The sequence below is a fragment of the Ahaetulla prasina genome, chromosome 15 (assembly GCF_028640845.1).
Source record: "Ahaetulla prasina isolate Xishuangbanna chromosome 15, ASM2864084v1, whole genome shotgun sequence".
Lineage (NCBI taxonomy): Eukaryota > Metazoa > Chordata > Lepidosauria > Squamata > Colubridae > Ahaetulla > Ahaetulla prasina.
The window spans coordinates 11,614,512-11,637,701 of record NC_080553.1 but is presented as its reverse complement, the minus strand read 5'-3'; the positions used below and the strand labels follow the sequence as shown (position 1 = coordinate 11,637,701).

At 46.8% G+C, this 23,190-nt stretch overlaps 1 protein-coding gene across 1 annotated transcript in view; it reads right to left on the bottom strand.

Moving 5' to 3' along the window:
• Positions 1-21,896, bottom strand: part of KSR2 (kinase suppressor of ras 2) — a 186,297-nt gene extending 164,401 nt beyond the window's left edge. The window contains exons 1-2 of the mRNA XM_058158508.1: positions 21,789-21,896; positions 1,346-1,486 (exon numbers count right to left, since the gene is read on the bottom strand). Of these exons, the coding sequence (XP_058014491.1) occupies positions 1,346-1,486; positions 21,789-21,881 (234 nt within the window). The 5' untranslated portion in view covers positions 21,882-21,896. The remainder of the gene's footprint in view (positions 1-1,345; positions 1,487-21,788) is intronic.
• Positions 21,897-23,190: the final 1,294 nt, after the last annotated feature.

Genomic DNA, 23,190 nt, shown 5'->3' with positions numbered 1-23,190 from the left:
TCTAATAAAGTTTGTTCGTTTTTACCCTGACTGAGTTTCCTACTACCTACTTGGGCCTGGGTCACAACACATATGGAAAAGTATGACTGGTCCTTTTTTCCTCGATTACTTGTATAGGGATTATTCTCTATGCCATCTATGTTGTTTTGTATGTTCTATTATGGATTGCACCAGAGAGGCTAAACCAATTCCTTTGTATATATGATGTACAATCACAATAAAGGCTATGCTATTATTTGTTTGTTTATTGATATTTCATATTTCTAAACCTGTGATTCCTGTGCATAGGTGTGAATGGCAATAAATCAGTTTAGTTGGTCTTTCATGCCAACATTAATCTTCCCAATTCAGGTTTAGCACCTGCTTGGTGTTCGATAAGAGTCAACAGAATTCAAGGGAAATTGGACTTAGTTCGCTTTTGACTATTGTAGGGATTCTAGGGTGATTCCTCTCTTGATTCCGCCCCTCCCCCCCAGGTCCTGCCACTCTTTCTCCTACAGTAGTCTTCAAGGGCAGCCCCATGTAATAAACATGGCAGTAGTCTAGTCTAGTAGTAGTGACAGCATGCCTCATGGTCACTAAGGCGTCCAGCTTTTGGTAGGGTGGCAGCTGGTCTTCCTTGCCATGGCCTCCGCCCGCAAATCCAGCTGTGATTATGGTGACCTCCAAACACTCTATCAGGAGTCTCCCCTGGCTCCAAAGGCTGGGCCAGGACTTCCACGAAATCTCTCACTATCACAACTCCCCTCCTCCGCAGTGGTTTATAGATGTTAAAGAGGAGGGGCAAGATGACTCCTCCCCCATTAGAAGAATTAATGCAAAATCAGAGTAAACCAGGGATCCGGGATCAGGATTTCTGGGAAAGTTACGTTTTCCACACTCCGAATAGTCTGGGATCTGCACTACCAGAAGAAACATTCTAACCAAAAAAGGAGAAGATTTTGTAGCTCAAAGTGGAAATGAGGGGTCCCTTGGTGCTCTCGGAGCTTGGTTTGTTTTCTTATGGATGTTTCATTACCTAACTAGGTAACATCATCAGTGATAGAAGAGAATGGAGTTTCAGGGAGGGGGAGGACGACGACGACTTTTGACTCCCTGGTTCTCTCTGAGCTTGATTGTTTTCTTGCAGACATTTCATTGCCCAACTAGGTAACATCATCAGTGCTAGAAGGGAGTGGGGGTTGTGGAGAAGAGGAGGAGACACCAATTAAGGGCAACCGGAGGAGAGAATACAACCCTAGCCGGCAGCTCCAGGGAGGTTTGTAAGGTGGAAGAAGAGCAACAGGAAGTAATAATGTCGAGGGGAACGGGAACCAGTAACTGCTGCCATCTGGGCCTCGCTCACCTCCGTGACCTCCTTCCGGATGTTGACAATGCGAAACCAGTGCCAGAGCTGCGGGAAGCCCTCCAGCTTGGCATTCCGCTCCTGCAGGGACACCTTCCTTTTGCAGGAGAGCTGACGACTGAAGTATTTCACCAGCTTACTCTGAAAAGAGAAAGAAAGAGAGAGAGGAGGGGTTAGGGGAGAAGCCACAATTAATGGAGGCAATTGTTGTGGGCCACCAGCAGCCTGCAGAGCTGGCAACGGAGTCAGACAGCGATGAGGCTGAGGAAGAACATGGGCCTGTCCTGGGGTCAGGGGAAGGCCCGGATGAGGGCTCTGCGTCAGAGGCAGAGGTGGGGCCAGGGCCATCGGGGAGTGATGTGTGGATTCCAGACCCTCCAGAGGTGGACAGTAATGAGGCAGAGGAACAGGAGGAACTTGATCTTCCGTGCTTCGCCTGCTTTTCTAATTGCTGCTCCCTCCAAAGATCAGCTGTGCTTTAGAAGCTGTTTTTTAGCCCCAACCAGCCCCAACATCAAAACCAGCCAGCGAACTAATGTGTTGAAGCTAACCAGGCTAAGGACTAGCCAGATGAATACCTAGTAGGCAGATTTTTTTTTTCCTATTTTCCTCCCCAAAAACTAAGGTGCGTCTTATACTCCGGTGCTTCTTATACTCCAAAAAATACGGGACTTTATACATTACTCAAAGCAGCACAGATACAAAACTGTCCTTCTTCCTATTTTTCTCACAACAACAACCCCATGTGTTGGGTTGGACTGAAAGGGAGGGATTGGCACCCAGCCACCATTCGTAGCTAGGGCGGGACTAGAACTCACAGTCACCTGGCTTCTAGGCTCGCACCTTCACCACCACACCAAACCAGCTATCCAATTCAGTTCATGCCTCTTTCCTGACAGGCGAAGGTGCTGGACACACGTGTAAGCACAACTGAAGTGGACACTTGTCAGTATTATTTTAAAGAAACGTGTACAAAATATAAAAGCAAGCTCGGGAAATATAATGAGAAATTTAAAAAAAATTCTTGAGGCTGGCACGGAGCTAGCTTCCCAATTATTTCTTTTAATATTAAACTAAGTCTTTAGAAAATGACAAAATTAGGCAGGGCATGGAGGTTAACAGACTCCAAATTATGTATCAGTGGGTAGGTAGTGCCTGTAAAAGGGTCACAATGAGAACTGGAGGCTTTGTAAATTTAATTTCCATTTGTCTTATTTATCAGCTTTCTCAATTCTGTTTCCATTTATATTTAGCGAGAGGGTGTGTTTTTTTTCTTCATGCACCTGAAAGTCGTCCTCCATTAGATACTTAAGCCCTGTTCACACAATCTGCTTATCACACTTCACCAGCAAAGTAAAGAGGGGGTTTATAAATATATATTTCCCCCCCCCCCCAAAAAAAGATCTTGTTGATCAATTTCAGTAGATCTATCCCATTTTTTTCAGGGTAAATGGCCTTCGCCAGGCACTTTGCAAAATGAGACTGGTTATTTGGTTAAAGGAATGGATTATGAACAGAACTGTTTTGGTGCCGATATAAAATGATAACAAACAAACGTTTAATTTAATGGAGTTTCAGGGACAAACAAAAGGCCAGCCAAACCAGGGGTGAAATGTAAAATTTGTTACTACCGGTTCTGTGGGCGTGGTTTGGTGGCGGGGTGGGTGGGTAATGTGACTGGGTGGGCGTGGCCAACCTTTTTTTTTTTTTTTAACTTTTGAAAGCATTTTTCTACAACCTCTTCGGCCGAAAAAAAATCTTTGCCTGGAGGATTAAGTGAAGTACGCCGTCTTTTTCCGGGTGTCGCATCACGTGTCCATAATTGCTTTTTAATGGTTTGGTGATTTCCCTTGGTTTTTCCCAGGCAGCTTATCAAATACACATATCCCAGGATAATGTTGCAGGATCCAATCTGCATCAGTCACCGGGACCAGAAGTTTAGTCTTCCGAGCTTTCAGATTCATGCTGGAGCCCATCCTCAGGAAACTTCTCTCTAGCAGAAAGTCTCCAGTGATGAAGCTCCCACAACTTCTGAAGGAAACTTCTGTTCCATTGGTTGATTGCTCTTATTGTCAGAAAATTTCTCCTTATTTCTAGGTTAAATCTCTCCTTGATCAGTTTCCATCCATTGTTCCTTGTCTGGCCTTCGGGTGCTTTGGAAAATAGGTTGTCCCCCTTCTTCTCTGTGACAGCCCCTCAAATATTGGAAGACTGCTATCCTGTCTCCCCTGGTCCTTCTCTTCACTAGTCTAGTGAGGCACTGGTGAAATCCATTTTTTTTTACTACTGGTTCTGTGGGCATGGTGTGGCTTGGTGGGTGTGGCAAGGGAGGGATATTGCAAAATCTCCATTCCCACCCCAGTCCAGGGGAAGGATACTTCAAAATCTCCATTCCCACCCCACTGGGGCCAGCCAGAGGTGGCATTTGCCGGTTCTCCGAACTACTCAAAATTTCCGCTACCGGTTCTCCAAAACCTGTCCGAACCTGCTGGATTTCACCCCCGTAGGCTCCAGCACGAGTCCAAAAGCTCAGAAGACAAACCCCCTGGTCCTGGCAACTGACCTAGATTGAATCCTATTTGTTCGAAGGAGAAATAAATATGCCTCGGAATAATTAACGTCTCCGGAGAAACGGAGGGCATAACATAATCAGTTCCCGAGTCTAAAATTACCTAATTGCACCATGGCATGACTACGGTGTGTTGAGCATGTGATCCCATCACATCGTCACCGCGATGAGATGAAAAGGGGGGGAAAAGATAAATATAGGTGAGGACTGAGAATCGTACAACCCTTCCTAGTTTGGAGGAAATTGGAGGAAGTTTCGTTTGCCCAACCAAAATCTCTGGTGAACCCATAAGCAGGGCCGGAAAAAAAAAAGGATTTTATTCTCCGTTATCTTGCGCTCGGCCATCTTCTTCCATCTCTGATCCTTGGAATGGGTTTTTCACAATGGACAGGCATTTTTTTTCATGAGGAGCTTTTAAAGCCACCGTGCAAGCGGAATTATTCTCCCAGGATTGTTTACAACAACTGGTGAAACAACCTGACATAAAAGAAAACACTATAAAATGAAACGAACAAGTAATGAAAACGACGCAAAAGTAGCAATTACCCATTAAATAAAACCAGAGGGGCTTTCCGAGATGGGGAAACGGATCTTTTAAAATAGCAGCAGGTTAAAGAAAATATTTAAGGAAAAGGTAACGGTAAAAGTTCCCCTCGCACATGCGTGCTAGTCGTTCCTGACTCTAGGGGGCAGTGCTCATCTCTGTTTCAAAGCCGAAGAGCCAGCGCTGTCCGAAGACGTCTCCATGGTCATGTGGACGGCATGACCCAACGCCAAAGGTGCACGGAACGCTGTTCCCTTTCCACCAAAGGTGGTCCCCTATTTTTCTACTTGCATTTTTTACCTGCTTTCAAACTGCTAGGTTGGCAGAAGCTGGGACAAGTCATGGGAGCTCACCCCGTTATGCAGCACTAGGGATTCGAACTGCTGAACTGCCGACCTTTCGATCGACAAGCTCAGCGTCTTAGCCCCTGAGTCACCGTATCCCTTTTAAGGAAAAGGTAACGCTAGATAAAAACCATATAAACGAAGCCTCTAAAAACAGCTGAGGGCCAGTAGCGAAGTCTGATTTGTGCTTATGGTTTGATTTTTGAAATATAAGCAGGAGAAAATCTGTACTTATACAGGGAGAGTGCTCCACCAGTGCGTCTTGTGATCCATGCTCCACTTACAACACTTTATTTAGTGACCAAAGTTACAACGGCACTGATAAAAGTGACTTATAACTGTTTTTCACACTTACGACCGTCGTACATGGTCACATGATCGAAATTCAGGCACTTGGCAACTGACTTGTACTTACGACGATTTAATGCAGTGTCCCAGGGTCACGTGATCCCCCCTTCTGCGACCTTCCAGCAAGCAAAGTCAAAGGGGAAGCCAGGTTCGCTTAACAACCCTGTGACTCACTTAACAGGCGCAGCAATTCACTTAGCAACTACGGCCAGAAAAGTCACAAAGTGGGGCAAAATTCACTTGTCTTCACTTCGCGATATAGATTTTGGGCTGAATTGTGGCCGTAAAGTTGTAAGCTCTCTCTAGCTTTTCCCCAAATATTTAGCACGCTGCTGTGTAAATCGGGCCTTATGATTCCACATGTGATGTGACATACGCCACTTGAGTAATGACTGAAGCTACCTTTGAACTTCTCCAAAGTATCTATAGAGATTCTCAGCCATCCGGGTCACGGTTGCCCCAGAGGTGCTTTTTTCAAGAGGCAACTGGACTTTCTGGTTTTGTTGTGCCTCGCCTGCCCTCTTCTCCTCAGCCGGGCCCCTCCCATCTCCTGCTATCTGAGCCAGAGACTGATAGTGAAGAAGAATGGCCTGGCATGCCTCCAGCCCCCAGCCCTGGCACCATGCCCGGACAGAATGAGCAAACAAACCTCCCTCCTACAGCGTGTGAGCACGAAGCCAGCCACGTGCTAGAATTGCCGGCAGCAGACCAGGAGGACGGAAAGTCACAGTGGATGGATCCCCGCTTCCGGAGAATGGAGAGGCGATGTCAGCAAAAGGAAGGGAGGGGCAGGCCTGGATAAGTGCTGAGTCATGGAGCCATACACCCCATGGCCTATATAAAGGATCTCCTTTTTGGCATTCCTTGAGTCAGGCAAAGTCTCATCTGGTTGCTGAAGTCACACCTTGGATTCCTGCCTGCCCTGAGAACTCTGACAGGAATTTGGCAAAGCTGCAGAGGCTTCGTGGCCACGCTTGATACAGACTTCCCAGACCTGGCCGTCAGAGGAGGAGTGGGACATGACAGGTTTTTCTTTTGAAGACGTTTCGCTTCTCAGCCAAGAAGCTTCTTCAGCTCTGACTGGATGGTGGCGAATGGAAGGATTGATACTCCTTGCAGACAACTGGACAATGACCATCATTCACCATCCTGACTTGGATGGTGGGAAATGGGAGCTGAAGCCAGAGCTGAAGAAGCCTCTTGGATGAGAAGGGAAACGTCTTCAAAGCGAAACAAGGAAGTCCAGTTGCCTCTTGAGAAAAGCGCCTTTGGGTTCTCCAAAATAGTCCCCTTCAACTGTGGTGTTTTATAAGGGATGCGGTGGCTCAGGGACTAGGACGCTGAGCTTGTCGATCGAAAGGTCGGCAGCTCGGCGGTTCGAATCCCTAGTGCTGCCGCGTAACAGGGTGAGCTCCCGTGACTTGTCCCAGCTTCTGCCAACCTAGCAGTTCGAAAGTATGTAAAAAATGCAAGTAGAAAATTAGGGACCACCTTTGGTGGGAAGGGAACAGCGTTCCGTGCGCCTTTGGCGTTGAGTCATGCCGGCCACATGACCACGGAGACGTCTTCGGACAGCGCTGCCTCTTCGGCTTTGAAATGGAGATGAGCACCGCCCCCTAGAGTCGGGAATGACTAGCATGTATGTGCGAGGGGAACCTTTACCTTCACCTTTACTGTGGTGTTTGGTTCACAACCGCAGGTGACACCTTCAGGCCTAAGGGACCTTCTTCACATCCCTTAGATTGCCTTGGGTTCCTACAAAGGAGCCAGCACACCTGATCCCTTGAACTTGGAGACAAGGTGCTTTCACCTGGGGAGGGAAGGAGAGGGCTAACCCCAGGTGCCATGGTGGCTGAGCTTCCCAGGGCCACCTCAAGTAAATTCCCTGAAGCGAGCCGAGCTGGCGTGGTGAGAAACCTCGTCGCCAGGGAGAAGGGCGACAGCTGCACCTCTTCCCCAGTGCCTAGTGCCGGCTAATTGATGGAGCCACACTGACGTCAGCCTGGCTGGAAACAGCTCCCCTGCTCTGCCCTGCCAGGAGATTAAGATCTCACCAAAACAAAGAGAGAGAGAGAGAGAGGGAGGGAGGGAGGGAGGGAGGGAGGGAGGGAGAGAGAGAGAGGAATAGCAGGAGGAAGGGAAGAGCGGGAATGGAAAAAGTAAAAAAACAGAGCGAGAGAAAGAGGAAGAGGAATAGCAGGAGGGAGGGAGGAGGGGGGAATGGAAAAAGTAAAAAAAGAGAAAGAGAGAGAGAAAGAGAAAGAGAAAGAGGAAGAGGAATAGCAGGAGGGAGGGAGGAAAAGGAATGGAAAAAGTAAAAAGAGAGAGAGAAAGAGAGAGAGAGAGAGAAAGAGAGAAAGTGAGGAATAGCAGGAGGGAGGGGGGGGAATGGAAAAAGTAAAAAGAAGAGGGGGGAATAGCAGGAGGGAGGGAGGAGAGGAATGGAAAAAGTAAAAAGAAAAGAGAGAGAAGAGAGAGAGGCAGACACACAGAAAGAGAGAAACGGGGGAATAGCAGGAGGAAGGAAGGAGGGGGAATGAAAAAAGTAAAAAAAGTGAGAGGGAAAGAGAGAAAAAGAAACGAATAGCAGGAGGGAGGGAGGAGGGGGAATGGAAAAGGTAAAAAAAAAAAAGAGAGAGAGAGATGCTGTTGATAGAACACCTGAGACGGACAGATCACACGCTCCCCAGCACACAACTGCAGATGTAAATAAATGATTCGGCAGGATGGAAAATCAAACTACCTTGGAGAGCTCCTCTGGCTGAACCGAGTTGTGCTTGAAAGTTTAATGACTGCTTGTTTGCCTGCTGTAGAGCTTGGCCGGTTGGGGTGGAGTTGCTGGCTTCTGTGAAAATTAATACTCCCTTCTCTTCGCTGGGCCTCTTGTTCTGGATGGCGGAGGTTTTTTTTAACCAAGGTTCGAGAGACAGAATAACAGAGTTGGAAGGGACCTTGGAGGTCTTCTAGTCCAACCCCGTGCTGTAGAGAGTTCTGTTTTGGTCGATTTGGTTTGCTTAACAAGCCCTAATGGCCTGGAGCAGGGGTCACCCACATTTCGGACCTCAGGGACCACTAAATTCATAATTTTAAATCCCGCGGACCACTAATACGATCTGCCTAATGACCGCCTGGGTGGGCGTGGCTAGGTGGGCATGTGACTGGGTGGGCATGGCCAACTCAATGTCACTCCCATTGAGGGATGCTTCGCCGACCTCTAGTCACCCCTCCCCTCCCAGCCACTCCTCGCCTTCCCGCCTGGGCTCCTTAGGGCCCCAACAGGAAGCAGTTGTTGGAGCTAAGCAGACACATGAGGAAGAATTGGCAAAACAGCTCAGTTCAAATTGGATCTGGCCGAGAAGGAGGCTCAGCAGAAGCACCTCACTGAGGACTAGGAGCATAGGCTTTCCAAGCAGAGGGAAGACCTGAGGGAGTGCAAGGCCAGGTACAGGCACCTGGAGGCTCAGTGGGCTGAGATGGTCAGCCAGTTCCAGGCCATGATGCAGTCCCACTGGAACGAGGCCCTCTGGCTCTTCGCCACCAGCGGCACTTCACCCCCCAGCCTTCACCCAAAGCCCCACACCAGGAGGCTGAAGCAGACCCCGTCAAAATTTCTGCTCCCCTCCAACCCACACAACAAGACCCCGAAGGGGAAGACTCTCTGCAACAACACAAATATTCATTGCACATATCCGTCCCAGGGGGGCGTAGTTTGAAGACCCCTAATTTAGTACAATATAAAAGATGCAAATAATTTTTCTGCGGGCCACCAAAATTTTCTCACGGACCACCAGTGGTCCACGGACCATCGGTTGGTGACCGCTGGCCTGGAGCACACGGAACAATGCTGCCAGCGTAACAAACTCAGTTATGGCTTAGCCTGATGTTTAGCCAATCCAAATTCTACGGTGCGTTCAGAAAGCTCTGGAACAAACTGCCCTTCTTAAAAACTTCCAGTGGTGAAAAAACAAACGACTTGAGCTTGCCTTCAGAAGGTGTGGGTTCTTTGTCACCGGAGATTTTTTTAAAGAAGAGACTGGACAGCTACTTGTCTGAAACGGAATCGGTTCTCCTGCTTGAGCAATGGGGTTGGACTAGAAGACCTCCGAGGTCCCCTCCAGCTCTATTCTGAATTTGAATTTGAAAACCCTGGGAGCCAAAACTGTGGCACTTTTCATTGCCTCCTTGGCGAACAGTAGATTGACACTTATCACCACTGAAAATATCTTTTAAGGCCCTTTACTCTCACATGTTCTGTTGTGCTAATGCTTTTTGAAGGTTTCATTTCTATTTTAAAATCGGAATTTCCAAGACTAGTGGAGGGTTGTTGTTGTTTTTTCCAGTTTAAGCTACCTCGCGGGGATCCAGCCACTGCCACTTTTACCCCAGGAGCAGGTCCCTGCTTTGAAATCACTTGGAATTTGGGGATTATATTGGGGATGTTTCCACAAAATGATCACAATGAGACAGGACAGGACATTTTGTCATGGTGACTTCTCATAGGAGGAGAGGAGAGGAGAAGAAAAAGGAAAGGAAAGGAAAGGAAAGAGGAAAGGAAAGAATGAGAAAGAAAAGGGGGAAGGAAGGAAGGAAGGAAGGAAAGGGGAGGGGAGGGAGGGGGGAGGGGAGGACAGGGGAGAGGAGAGGAAAAAGGAAAAGTAAGTAAAGGAAAGAGGAAAGAAAAGAATGAGAAAGAAAGGGGGGAAGGAAGGAAGGAAGGAATAGAATAGAATAGAATAGAATTTTATTGGCCAAGTGTGATTGGACACACAAGGAATTTGTCTTGGTGCATATGCTCTCAGTGTACATAAAAGAAAAGATACCTTCATCAAGGTACAACATTTACAACACAATTGATGGTCAATATATCAATATAAATCATAAGGATTGCCAGCAACAAGTTATAGTCATACAGTCATAAATGGAAAGAGATTGGTGATGGGAACTATGAGAAGATTAATAGTAGTGCAGAAGTAGTAGTGCAGAAGGAAGGAAGGAAGAAAGGAAGGAAGGAAGGAAGGAAGGAAGGGGAAGAGAGGAGAAGAGAGGAAAAAGGAAGAAAGGAAAAGGAAAGGAAAGGAAAAGGAAAGAGGAAAGGAAAGAATGAGAAAGAAAGGAGGGAAGGAAGGAAGGAAGGAAGGAAGGAAGGAAGGAAGGGGGAGGGGAGGAGAGGAGAGGAAAAAGGAAAGGAAAGGAAAGGAAAGGAAAGAATGAAAAAGAAAGGGGGGAAGGAAGGAAGGAAGGAAAGAAGGAAGGAAGGAAGGAAGGAAAGAAGGAAGGAATCTCACAATACAATCATTTTTTCCTAGATCAATTAATCAATCAATCAATCAATCAGAATAGAGCTGGAAGGGACCATGGAGGTCTTCTAGTCTAACCCCCTGCTCAAGCAGGAGAACCTGTACCATTTCAGACAAGTACCTGTCCAGTCTCTTCTTTAAAAATCTCCAGTGATGAATGAATCCCTGTAAATACGGGTAGTTCCATGGGTCTTGAGCCATTTTTCATCTCCTCCTCCTCCTCCTCCTCCTTTCTTTCTTTCTTTCAAGCGAAAGTTGCCTGTTGGTGCCTCCTTCTTGAGAGGCTCAGTGACCCAGCCATTCTAGACAAATTCAGCGTACCTATTAATAAGCTGTAAAATCACAGGGCGAGAATCCCTACCAAAGATCTCTTAATAGATAAAACCTTTCTAATTAGCATTTGTTATCCCATGAGATTAGGAAGATAAGAAATACCTCGATTAGCGTGAAAAATAAACTTTTTTCCAAAGCACCGGAGGGCAGGACAAGAAGCAACAGGTGGAAACTAATCAAGGAGAGAAGAAACCTGGAATTAAGGAGAAACTTCCTAGCAGGGAGGACAATTAAACAACGGAGCAGCTCAGCTTTGTCTACACTGCCTGCTGAAGGGTTTCAATGCGTCTTTACCCGCCACGTCTCCAAAAAGCCAAAACTCAAGACTGTTGACATGTTAGAAGTAAGGTGTTCCTTGACTAAGCTTCACGCCACTTTCCAACTGCAAATGAAGAAAGCAACTTTGCTCTCATTTGCAAGGCAGATTTAGAAAGGTAATAAACTTAGCCCTGGAAAGATAGGTGTCAAAGAACTGGCGTGCCACCCAGCTTAAAAATTTCAGGAACAATGCTTTGGGGGCATTTTATGTATGGAGAACACTACACTACTAACCAGAGCTTACAAAACATTTGCTAGACCAATTCTTGAATATAGCTCGCCTGTCTGGAACCCATACCACATTTCAGACATCAATACAATTGAACGTGTCCAGAAATATTTTACAAGAAGAGTTCTCCACTCCTCTGAATACAACAAAATACCTTATGCCACCAGGCTTGAAATCTTGGCTTTAGAAAACTTAGAACTCCGCCGCCTTCGATAGGACCTGTGTTTAACTCATAGAATCATCTATTGCAATGTCCTTCCTGTTGAAGACTACTTCGGCTTCAATCACAACAATATAAGAGCAAACAATAGATTTAAGCTTAATGTGAACCGCTCCAAACTTGATTGCAGAAAATATGACTTCAGTAACAGAGTTTGTTAAAGCTTGGAATACACTACCTGACTCTGTGGTTTCTTCCCAAAATCCCCAAAACTTTAACCTTAGACTGTCTCCTGTAGACCTCACCCCATTCCTAAGAGGTCTGTAAGGGGCGTCCATAAGAGCAGAAACGTGCCTATCGTTCTTGTCCTACTGTTTCCTTCATTATATACAATTTATATAGTTATTACATGCTTATACTCATATATATAGTTATATGTTGTATAGATACTTCATGCTTATGCTTATGTATACTGTTATGACAGACAAACAAACAAACAAACAAACAAACAAATAAATAAATAAATAAATAAATAAACGGCATGGAGAAAATGCAGAGGGTCTTGTCCCTTTGTCCCCTCTCCTTCCCGGCTTCACTCGAAGGGAAGATACACAATTTCTGTTCGCCGATTTTGATTTTCTGTGCCCTGTGCTTTTTAGACTTCTCTGCCATTTCGGATGGCTGAAAAAGCCTCCATGATAAATAAGGGGTGGGGGGCAATAGAATTTTTGAAGCACATGTATGAGAGCGAAGAAACTGAGAGCGAGGCACCATCAACTCAGTGGGGTTGTAAACAAAGCGCTGCCTGCTAAAGGGAGAGATGGGTAACCATGGCAACGTTAGGACTTGTGGACTTCAACTCCCAGAATTCCTGAGCCAGCATGGCTGGCTGGGAGTTGAAGTCCACCGATCTTAAGGTTGTCATGGTTGCCCACGCCTGTGCTAAACGATGCATTACAGGACGAATGCTCTCAGCCAACCACGCCGTGTGGTAGAAAACTCGGAGTATAAATATGAAATCGATAAAGAGAATAAGCAGATCCATGAAATATCAGCTACGGGGGATGGTGGGGGTTGGTGTGTTTTTTTCTTTTTGGAGTGGAGAAATCCCTTTTGCAGGATTCAGAATCAGAACAGAGCTGGAAGGGACCTTGGAGGTCTTCTAGTCCAGCCCCTTGCTCGAGCAGGAGACCCTATAGCATTTCCGACAAGTGACTGTCCAATCTCTTCTTGAAAACCTCCATTGATGGGGCACCCACAACTTCTGTTCCACCGGTTAATCGTTCTCACGGTTAGGAAATTCCTCCTTGATCCCAGATTGCTTTTTCCATCCATTGTTTCTGGTCCTGCCCTCTGATGCTTTTGGAAAACAAATGGATCCCCCCCCCTCCTGTTTGTGGCAACCTCCCCAATACTGCAATACTGCTATCATATCCCACCCACCCCGAGTCTTTCTTTTCTCTAGACCGCTTTGGCCATTGCAAAATCTCAGAGAGCGTTTGAAAGGTACAAAATGGGGCCACGTTTGTCCTGTAAATTTAGGGTAACCAATTGCCCTCCGTAAGTCAGTAAGATTAAGTAACCGTCTGGTTTGGTTCTGCAGCCCAACAAGACAGATGCAGACTTCAGAGGATAATTAGAACTGCAGAAAAAACCATGGCTACCAGCCTGCCTTCCATTGAGGAACTGTATACTGCACGAGTCAAAAAGAGGGCCGTGAAAATATCTACAGACCCCCTCACATCCTGGACATAAACGGTTTCAACTCCTACCCTCAAAACAAGCACTATAGAGCACTGCACATCAGAACAACTAGACACAAGGATAGTTTTTTCCCAAACGCCATTACTCTGCTAAACAAATGATTCCCTCAACACAGTCAAACTATTTACTAAATCTGCACTACTATTAATCTTCTCATCGTTCCCATCACCCATCTCTTTCCACTTATGACTGTAACTTGGTTGCTTGTATCCTTACAATTTATACTGATATTGTTTCTTGATTGCTTATTTGTACCCTATGACTATCATTAAGTGTTGTAAGTGTTGTACCTTGATGAAGGTATCTTGTCTTTTATGTACACTGAGAGCATATTCACCAAGACAAATTCCTTGTGTGTCCAATCACACTTGGCCAATAAAAATTCTATTCTATTCTATTCTATTCTATTCTATTCTATTCTATTCTATTCTATTCTATTCCTTGTGTGTCCAATCACATTTGGCCAATAAAAATCCTATTCTAAAGATTATTATTTTTTTCTTTACCATCTCTGTCCAGAAGCACTGGGGACTTATCCCAGGGGAGAAAAGGGAAGGGGAGAGGGGGAAAAAATCCGACCACCGTCACAGGACCTTTGCCTTCTATGGTTCACTCTTCTTCTATGGGTGGGTCAAAGGGAAGGCTGAAAGAATTTGAAACAGTCCCCTCAGTTGTAAGCAGAAACTATCCAGAGGGAGCTTTCCATGGTACTGGAAATCTCGTTTTCAGCTACCCTTTTTTTAATAATCTTGGTAGAACTTGCCAAAGGCTTTTTAAATCAATACATGAGTTTTGTTTTTACTTTGGGAGGCATTATTTTCTGTTGGCCAAGTTGGAGAAAGCCATAAACTTGTATTTTATCCCGAGACTCTGGAAGCTTTTGATGCAGCCGCAGAGGTCTCAAGCACGATGAAACCGAAAAGTTTTATTATTAGGTTTACGTTTAGAGTATAATCATCGATATATAAAGATAAAAGGTAAAGGTTCCCCTCGTACATACGTGCTAGTCGTTCCAGACTCTAGGGGGCGGTGCTCATCTCCGTTTCAAAGCCGAAGAGCCAGTGCTGTCTGAAGACGTCTCCGTGGTCATGTGACAGGCATGACTCAACGCCAAAGGCGCACGGAACGCTGTTCCCTTCCCACCAAAGGTGGTCCCTATTTTTTCTACTTGCATTTTTTACCTGCTTTCGAACTGCTAGGTTGGCAGAAGCTGGGACAAGTCATGGGAGCTCACCCCGTTACGCGGCGCTAGGGATTCGAACCACTGAACTGCCGACCTTTCGATCGACAAGCTCAGCATTTTAGCCCCTGAGCCATCGCATCCCCTAATCATCAATATATATATCATTTTATATATATCATATATATATCATTTTAATTCAGCTTTAATGTATATAAAGTAAGATGATTTCTTTTTTTCCTGGCCCACCTGAGGCTTCCTTAAAGCCCAAGGCACAACTCTCAAAAGTGGAGTGTGAAAACACCGTCCACCTTTGTTCCAGTGTAATAATGAACGTTCAGGAATGTAAGGTTGTATTGCGTTGTCTATTGAAAAGAAATCACAGAGAGAATTAAAATCCTACGCATGGATAGTTCTACAGGCATAGGGACCCAACGTCCTTATATGGTATGTAGCACAACTGGTGGGACTTTTCTAAGTGCAGCAAACTTCCAACTATATATCGTATTTTTCGGACTATAAGACACATTTTTTTGTCTCCCAAAAAGGGGCGAAAATGTCTGTGCGTCTTATAGACCGAATATTGCAGAAGCCCCACCCAACCACCTGCCTTTTTTGGGCCTCCGCATGCCCCGCTTTTGGACTTTTTTCAGGCCTGTTTTCAAGGCTTTTTTTGGCCTATTTTCAAGGCCTTTTTTTTGGCCTATTTTTTGGGCTTTTTTTTCAGCCTGTTTTTTCAGACAAAATGGACCAAAAAAGCCTCAAAAATAGGCAAAAAAAGCCCCAAAATGGGCTGGAAAAAGCCTCAAAAAGAGCCCCAAAAAAAGCCCCCATAATGGGCCGAAAAAAGGCCTGGAAACAGGCCAAAAAAAGACTGAAAAAGGGCCGAAAAAAGGGAGGCCAAAAACTTTTTCTTGTTGTTTTCCTCTTCTAAACTTAGGTGTGTCTTACAGTCAGGTGCGTCTTATAGTCCAGAAAATATGGTAATTTCCAACTACAATTTCTGAGCTTCAATACAATATAATACAATAGACAGACAGCAAATAAACTAGAATAATCTATTGTAATACAACTCTACTTCATTTAGCGACCATTCAAAGTTACAACAGTACTGAAAAAAAGAATAGAACAGAACAGAACAGAATTTCTTTAGAACGGCGTTTCTTAAACTTGGCGACTTTAAGCTGTGTGGACTTCAACTCCCAGAATTCCCCAGCAACCATGCTGACTGTGGAATTCTTGGCTGCCTTAAACTAATAATTCAATTAAATTAAATCCACATGACTTAAACTTGCTAAAGCTGAGAAACAGCTGATTTAGACCCTTCCCCAAAATCACACTATCTGAGAAACTAGAAGCTTCCTTAATTTATATTCCAACGCAGAACCCTCATCCGGGCCTTCCCCAGCCTCCAGGACTGGCCCACGCTCTTCCTCATCGCTGTCCGACTCAGTTGCCAGCTCCGCAGGCTACCGGCAGACCACAACAATTCTGGGAGTTGAAGTCCACATAGCTTAAAGTTGCCAAGTTTGAGAGACGGCATTCTAAAGAATATCCATAAGGCAAATAATTTTCAAACCAATACAGCAAGTTAAAGTCAGAGGTGGTATTCAGCCGAATATATTTATTTATTTCTGGCTTCAATGGCATTAAGCAACAGATTGTCAATCACTACTTTCTCAAAAAGAAGGCACTGGATTAAGAGAAAAACCCTTTGCTTCAGGTCAGCTATAGTAATACGCAAAGCTTTTATTTGGGTGTTTGATTCAATAACGCCGTGATCCAATTTACAAATCAAAGGATCCTTCCTGCAACGCAAGGCAAGCTGAATCAAGCTGCCTTTCCAAATTTGATCCCTTTTGGATGGGATCGGTGATTTGTTCCAGACTGGTGCCGATCCATCTAAAATTGACTTAAATCTCATTGACGCTGGCCAAGATAGCTTCTGAGAATGCTGGGAACTTTACCAACATTTTCAATTCGATGGCCTGTAAGTGTGATAATATGGCGATATTATTTCATTCTGTGCCGTCCTTTGTCTTGGGAAGCCAGCTTGGCTGCAACACTGCTGTGCTCTAAGTGAATTACAGATATTTAATTCGGAGAGGAAAGGATGGGTTTTGTGTTTGCGCAGACAACTTTGCCAAGGCTCCAATGGAGCCCAACCTTTCCACCGCTAAGTGAGACATGTCTCAAGCGAGGTGTGCCCCATTTAATGAACTTTTCTTGCCACAGTTGTTAAGTGAAACACTGCAGGTGTTAAGTTAGGAACACACTCGCTAAGCGAATCGGGCTTCCCTCATTGACTTGACTCATCCGAAGGTCACAAAAGGGGATCATGTGACCACCCCTTGAGACACTGCAACCCGTCGTAAATATGAGTCAATGGCCAAGCGTCTGAATTTTCATTGCGTGAACAGGGGGATGCTGCAACAGGCGTTCAGTGTGAAAAATGGTCACAAGTCACTTTTTTTCCAGTGGTGTTATAACATGGAACTTTCACTAAATGAGCAGCTGTAAGTTGACAACTATCAGTATTTTGCTTCCCGCAGCAGCCAAATTATTCCACTGCTCCTGCATCCAATCCTTTAAAGTAAACTACTCTGAAAACTAAACTTCCACCATGCTATCGAGTCTTCTTGCCACTTTATACTTAATTACAGAATCGCGGAGTTGGAAGGAACCTTTGGAGCTCTTCTAGCCCAACCCTCTGCTCAAGATAGGAATAGAATAGAATAGAATAGAATAGAATAGAATAGAATAGAATAGAATAGAATAGAATAGAATAGAATAGAATAGAATAGAATAGAATAGAATAGAATAATGGGATAGGGATAGGGATAGGGATAGGGATAGGATAGCTGGAAGGGACCTTGGAGGTCATTTAGTCCAACCTGCTGCTCAAAGCAGGAAACCTTATACCATCCCAATTAAATGACAACCAAACTGAATGGGGAAACCAGATTCTCTTAACACCCATGTGAATAGAGTAGAGTAGAGTAGAGTAGAGTAGAGTAGAGTAGAGTAGAGTAGAGTAGAGTAGAGTAGAGTAGAATAGAATAGAATAGAATAGAATAGAATAGAATAGAAATAAGGACTAGAATAGAGTAGAGTAGAATAGAATAAAATAATAGGATAGGGATAGGATAACTGGAAGGGACCTTGGAGGTCATCTAGTCCAACCGCCTGCTCAAGGCAGGAAACCTTACACTATCCTGGTTAAATGACAACCAAAGTCAATGGAGAAACCAGATTCTCTTAACAACCATGTGAGTAGAGTAGAGTAGAGTAGAATAGAGTAGAGTAGAGTAGAGTAGAATAGAATAGAATAGAATAGAATAGAATAGAATAGAATAGAATAGAATAGAATAGAATAGAATAGAGTAGAGTAGAATAGAATAAAATAATAGGATAGGGATAGGATAACTGGAAGGGACCTTGGAGGTCATCTAGTCCAACCGCCTGCTCAAGGCAGGAAACCTTATACTATCCTGGTTAAATGACAACCAAAGTCAATGGAGAAACCAGATTCTCTTAACAACCATGTGAGTAGAGTAGAGTAGAGTAGAGAATGAATAGAATAGAATAGAATAGAATAGAATAGAATAGAATAGAATAGAATAGAATAGAATAGAATAGAATAGAAATAAGGACTAGAATAGAGTAGAGTAGAATAGAATAAAATAATAGGATAGGGATAGGATAACTGGAAGGGACCTTGGAGGTCATCTAGTCCAACCGCCTGCTCAAGGCAGGAAACCTTACACTATCCTGGTTAAATGACAACCAAAGTCAATGGAGAAACCAGATTCTCTTAACAACCATGTGAGTAGAGTAGAGTAGAGAATGAATAGAATAGAATAGAATAGAATAGAATAGAATAGAATAGAATAGAATAGAATAGAATAGAATAGAATAGAATAGAATAGAATAGGAGCTGGAAGGAACTTTGGAGGTCGTCTGTTGGGCAGAATCGAGCGACAGGAGTTACTATGAACTTAGGGCACAGCAGACTAACACACCTGTATCGCCATAATAAACTTGTAGACCACAAAGAATTCAGCAGGTGCAAGAAAAAAAAATTCCACCAGCAGGTGAAATACAAGTCGGCCTTACAACTTACAACCATTCATTTAGTGACCGTTCAAAGTTACGACGGCACTGTAAAGAGTGACTTATGACCATTTTTCGCACTTACGACCCTTGCGGCATCCCAGGGTCATTGTGATCAAAATCCAGACACTTGGCAACTGGCATGTATTTGTGACAGGTTGCGGCGATCCACTTTTGCCCGCTTCTGATGGGCAACGTCCTTGGGGAAGCCAGATTCGTTTAACAACCCAATGACTTGCTTAACAACTGAGTCCTTCGGGAGGCGGGCGGTATAAAAATTAAATTATTATTATTATTATTATTATTATTATTATTATTATTATTATTATTATTATTATTATTATTATTATTAACTGTGGGGGTAAGAAAGGTCATAAAATAGGACAAAACTCGCTTAACGACTGCCTTACTTAGCAACGAAAATGTTGGGTTCAACTGCAGTCATTAATCGAGGACTATTGTACGCAGAGGTGTATGGCTCTTTTACAGTTTTGCTTGTGTGCTCTTCTAGTACGTGCCTGCAGCTTATTTATTTGTTTTATTTATTCAACAAATGGATGCACCTTCGACTCCCAATGGCTTACACAACACTGAAAATTCATATTCAACGTAACACATTCAATATAAATTAACACACACACACCAGCAGCAGCAACACAATCAGACAACCGCCTGATCTGTTCCCTCTCCATTCGGGGCCCCCAGGCCCATAGTCAAAACCCCCTATTTTCAGGGACTTTCAGAAATAGTAATGGGGGCCAATCATACCTCTGGGGGAATGAAATTCCATAGGGAACGCGCAGCGGTGGGTTTCGCATTATGTTACTACCGGTTCGCCCCGCGCGCACACACCCGGTTTTGTGTGCGCGCAGGTCTTCTGTGCATGCACTTTGTTCCCACGCGCACCTTCCAAGCCTCAAAAACGTGCCTGAATAGGATGGCATAGAGCTGGGGCAGCTGAGCCTGCCAGTTGAATATTTCCTCTACCGGTTCGGGCAAACCGGTTGGAACCGCCGGAATACCAACTCTGGGAAGGGGCCGCCACCAAGAAGACCTGTGTTACATAAAGAAAGCGGAAATTGCAAGGGGAAAGTTTCACCAAGCACGTGAGATGTGGGAAGGGGGGGGGAAAAGGTGTCGTAACGTTTTTCACTTTTCCTCAAATTTTAGGTCACCCCCAGGACTCCCTCTCGCAATTTGGGGCGGCCACAGGATTCGAATAAATGAGCAAGAGACCGTTTCCTCTAACAGTAATAAAACACATTCACTGAAACAATTTGAAAAATAAATCACGGTTGGCTTCTACTACTGTTGTTTCCTCAAGCTGCCAGGCAACTGTACCCATCTGGAGGGTGGGGGAGAAAGGCGAGATTATCCCCTTCCTCAAAATACAGGCACTTCCAACTTAAAGGAGGGGGAACCAGTGGAACCAGTGGGGAGGGGGGGAAATCCAGGTAGGAGAAAAGGCCAAGAGATCCGGTTGTGCGGTGCTCCAGAGTTACACAACCATTGCAAATCTTGGGGAAGAGTCAAAGGATGAGTGGAAGGGGGGGGGTGTTCTGTGGACAGCCAACCCACCTGGCCTGGAGGGAAATTAATTGTGATGCGCTGAGATTCAACAGACAGTCTAATGCAGGGCTGGGCAACTATGGCCCCTTTATGACCTATGGACTTCAACTCCCAGAATTCCTGAGCCAGCATGCTGGCTCAGGAATTCTGGGAGTTGAAGTCCATAGGTCATAAAGGGGCCATAGTTGCCCAGCCCTGGTCTAATGGGAACTCCCTCCCAGCTTGCAAATAGGAGGCCTCTTGGCAGTCCCTCTCCAGAGAAGAGGCTACCTGGGCTTTCCCCACCGAACAGTTTTTTCCATAAAGACTCAGCGAGGTAGGTTGGGTAGCCTGCCAGGGTGTGCACAAAAAGTACAACTTGGTTTTCACCTGTTAGCCTCAGCCTCGAGCCGAAATTCAAGCCGGGGGGTGGGTGGGGATGGGGAGTTAAAAGTACAGGTAGTCCTTGACTTACGACAGTTCACTTAGTGACCCTTCGAAGCTACGACGGCACTGGGGGGGGGAAAAGGGACTTCCGCCCCTTTTTTCGCACCCAGGACCGCTGCAGCATCCCCCGCCCCATGGTCGCCTGATTTACATTCGGATGCTTTGACAACTGACTCACATTTATGACGGGACACGGGATGGCCTTTGGCGAACCTTCTGACAAGGCAAAGTTCACGGAGAGATCGGAATTCGCTTAACCACCGGAGTAGCGGTTTCACAACCGCAGCGATTCGCTTAACGAAAGATGGCAAGGAAAGACCGTACCACCGGGGCAAAACTCAACTTCACAAATTTCTCACGCGGAAACATAAACGCTGGGGCTCAACGGGGATCGTAAATTGAGGACTACCTGTAGAGGTTTTCCCCATAAAACCCGAACACCTGCCATTGCGTGGACTCACGGAGATCTAGTCACGACAGGTGTACAGGGACTCCAGAGACCTTTAAAAATACCTCCTGCCACATAGATCTGGTCCCTGCCATTGCGACCACGTGCGGCAAAGCCCCCTCCCCTCTTTCTGCTCCCAACAGGGCTTTATTATGACTGTCGGCGCCCCCCCTCCAATTAACTGCTCAATGAGGCTTTTCTGTTTCCACCCCCCACTCCCAACCCACCCCCACTCTATAGATACCAGTTTATTTTTAACTCCCCCGTGCAAAAACGAAAAAAAAAGGGGGGGGCCTTTAGTTATTACCATGGTGGGGGGAAGGGAAGACCGGAGAGCTTTTCTGCATTTGGCCTCCTCTGGCTTGTAATGGGAAGCGGGCGAAGTGGGGGGAGAGAGCGGGGGAGAGGAGGAGCGAGTATTCTGCCCATGTCCGGTGGAGAAGAGAAAAACCGGGGTGGGGAGAGAAATCACCCTTAATTCAGAGGTCCAGGAAGAGTGAAGGGTAGTCTCTCTCTCTCTCTCTCTCTGCACCCCCCCTCCCCATTTCCGCCGCAAGCTCGCAAAAAAAAAAAAAGGAAAAAAGCGAGCACCCGGTTGGAGCACCTGCAAGACGCACGCCAAGCCTCCGCGGGTGCTCTCCGCCGCCTTTCGCTCGTCCGCACTCATCCATGGGCCGGACCGCAGCTCGGCCGTCGGGGGGTGATGGAGGGAGGGAGAGAGGGAGGGGGGGGCTGAAGTCGCACCTTGCCCTCTACTTACCTACATCCCCCTCCCATCCTCCCACCCACCCACCCACCTACCTCCAAGGTGCGGATCTCCTTCTGCGTGAGGTCGTTGGACGTGGCGCATTTGGTGCGCAGCCCCTCCAGGTTGGAGATGCTGATGTCGATCATGTTCTGGACCAGTTCGCACTGCTGCAGCGCTTTCTGCAGGCTGAGAGGCGGCGGCGGCGGCTGCACGGCGGCCTCGTCCATCGCTCGCGCCTCGGGCGCCGCCACCTCTTCTTCTTCTTCCTCCTCCTCTTCTTCGTCTTCCTCCTCCTCCTCCTCCTCCTCCTCGCGGATCAGGGGGACGAAGCCGCCGCTGCCGCCGCCGCTGCTGCTCCCGCCGCCAGCGGCCCGCTCCCCCCAGGAGGCGGCGGCCCCGCGGCCGCCCCCTCCTCGCCGCCCCCACCGCGCCAGCCCTCCACCTGGGTGGCCGGCCCGCCCCTCCGGCCGCTGCCCCGCGATCCTCGCGCTCCCCCGCCTGCTCCGCGCAGGTTAGCAGCGGCGGCGGCGGCGGCGGCTGCAGCCCCACCGCTCGGGGAAGAGGGGTGAGGTAGGGGGTGGCGGGGGGACGCTGCGGCCGCCGGGGGAGCCCCGAGGCTGCGGCTGGCCTGGCGGGAGTGCGAGGGGCAGGCGGGCTACGGGGAGAAGATGATGGAGGAGGGGGGGATGTCTGCGCGCTCTCTCCCCCCGTCCTCCGGTCTCCCTTTCCCGTTGGCTTGCCCGCAGCAGCAGCAGCAGCAGCGTCCGCCCGGCTCCCGCGCGCCGCCTGCCGCCTTGTCAATCACGGGAGCGCGCAAAGAGGCGACGCGGGGAGGGCTCGTCGTCCGCGTCCCCGCCAGGCAAGGAGGGGTGCCTGCCTGCCTGCCTGCCTGCCTGCCGCCTCCAACCAATTGCCTTGCAGCCAAGGAGAGCCTTTTTTCCCCGCCGCCTTCGAGGAAAGGGGTCGTCCAAGCATGTGCAGAGTGTCCTCCGCGGCCCTGAGTTGGGGAACTGGAGTGGCGGTGGCGGGGGGGGGGCGGGTGTCAGTGGATCTCTTTTTTGTATGGGGCAAGGAAGGGCAAGTGCTGAAGGAGGCTGTCTTATGGGTTTCATTTAAAGGGCTGGGGGGTGGGTTCCATCACCCCTTAACTCTTGTTACAAAACTACACCCCCCACCATCCTTTCCCTTTTGACCTGCAGGTTGGGGTTGCTGGGAGTTGTGGTTCGGCCCCTCCAGAAGACCACAGGGTCTCATATCGGAACTGGAATGACAGCTTGAAATTGCAACAGCACTAGAAAAAAAAAGCACAGACTTGTGGCAGGTCCTCACGCTTATGAAGGCGACAGCACTTCAGGGTCATGTGATTAGAATTCAGGCCCTTAACAACCAGCATGTACAGTAGTGGCCAAAATTGTGGAAGACTTTTTGGGAAAGTGTATTTTTGAGGTTTGATGG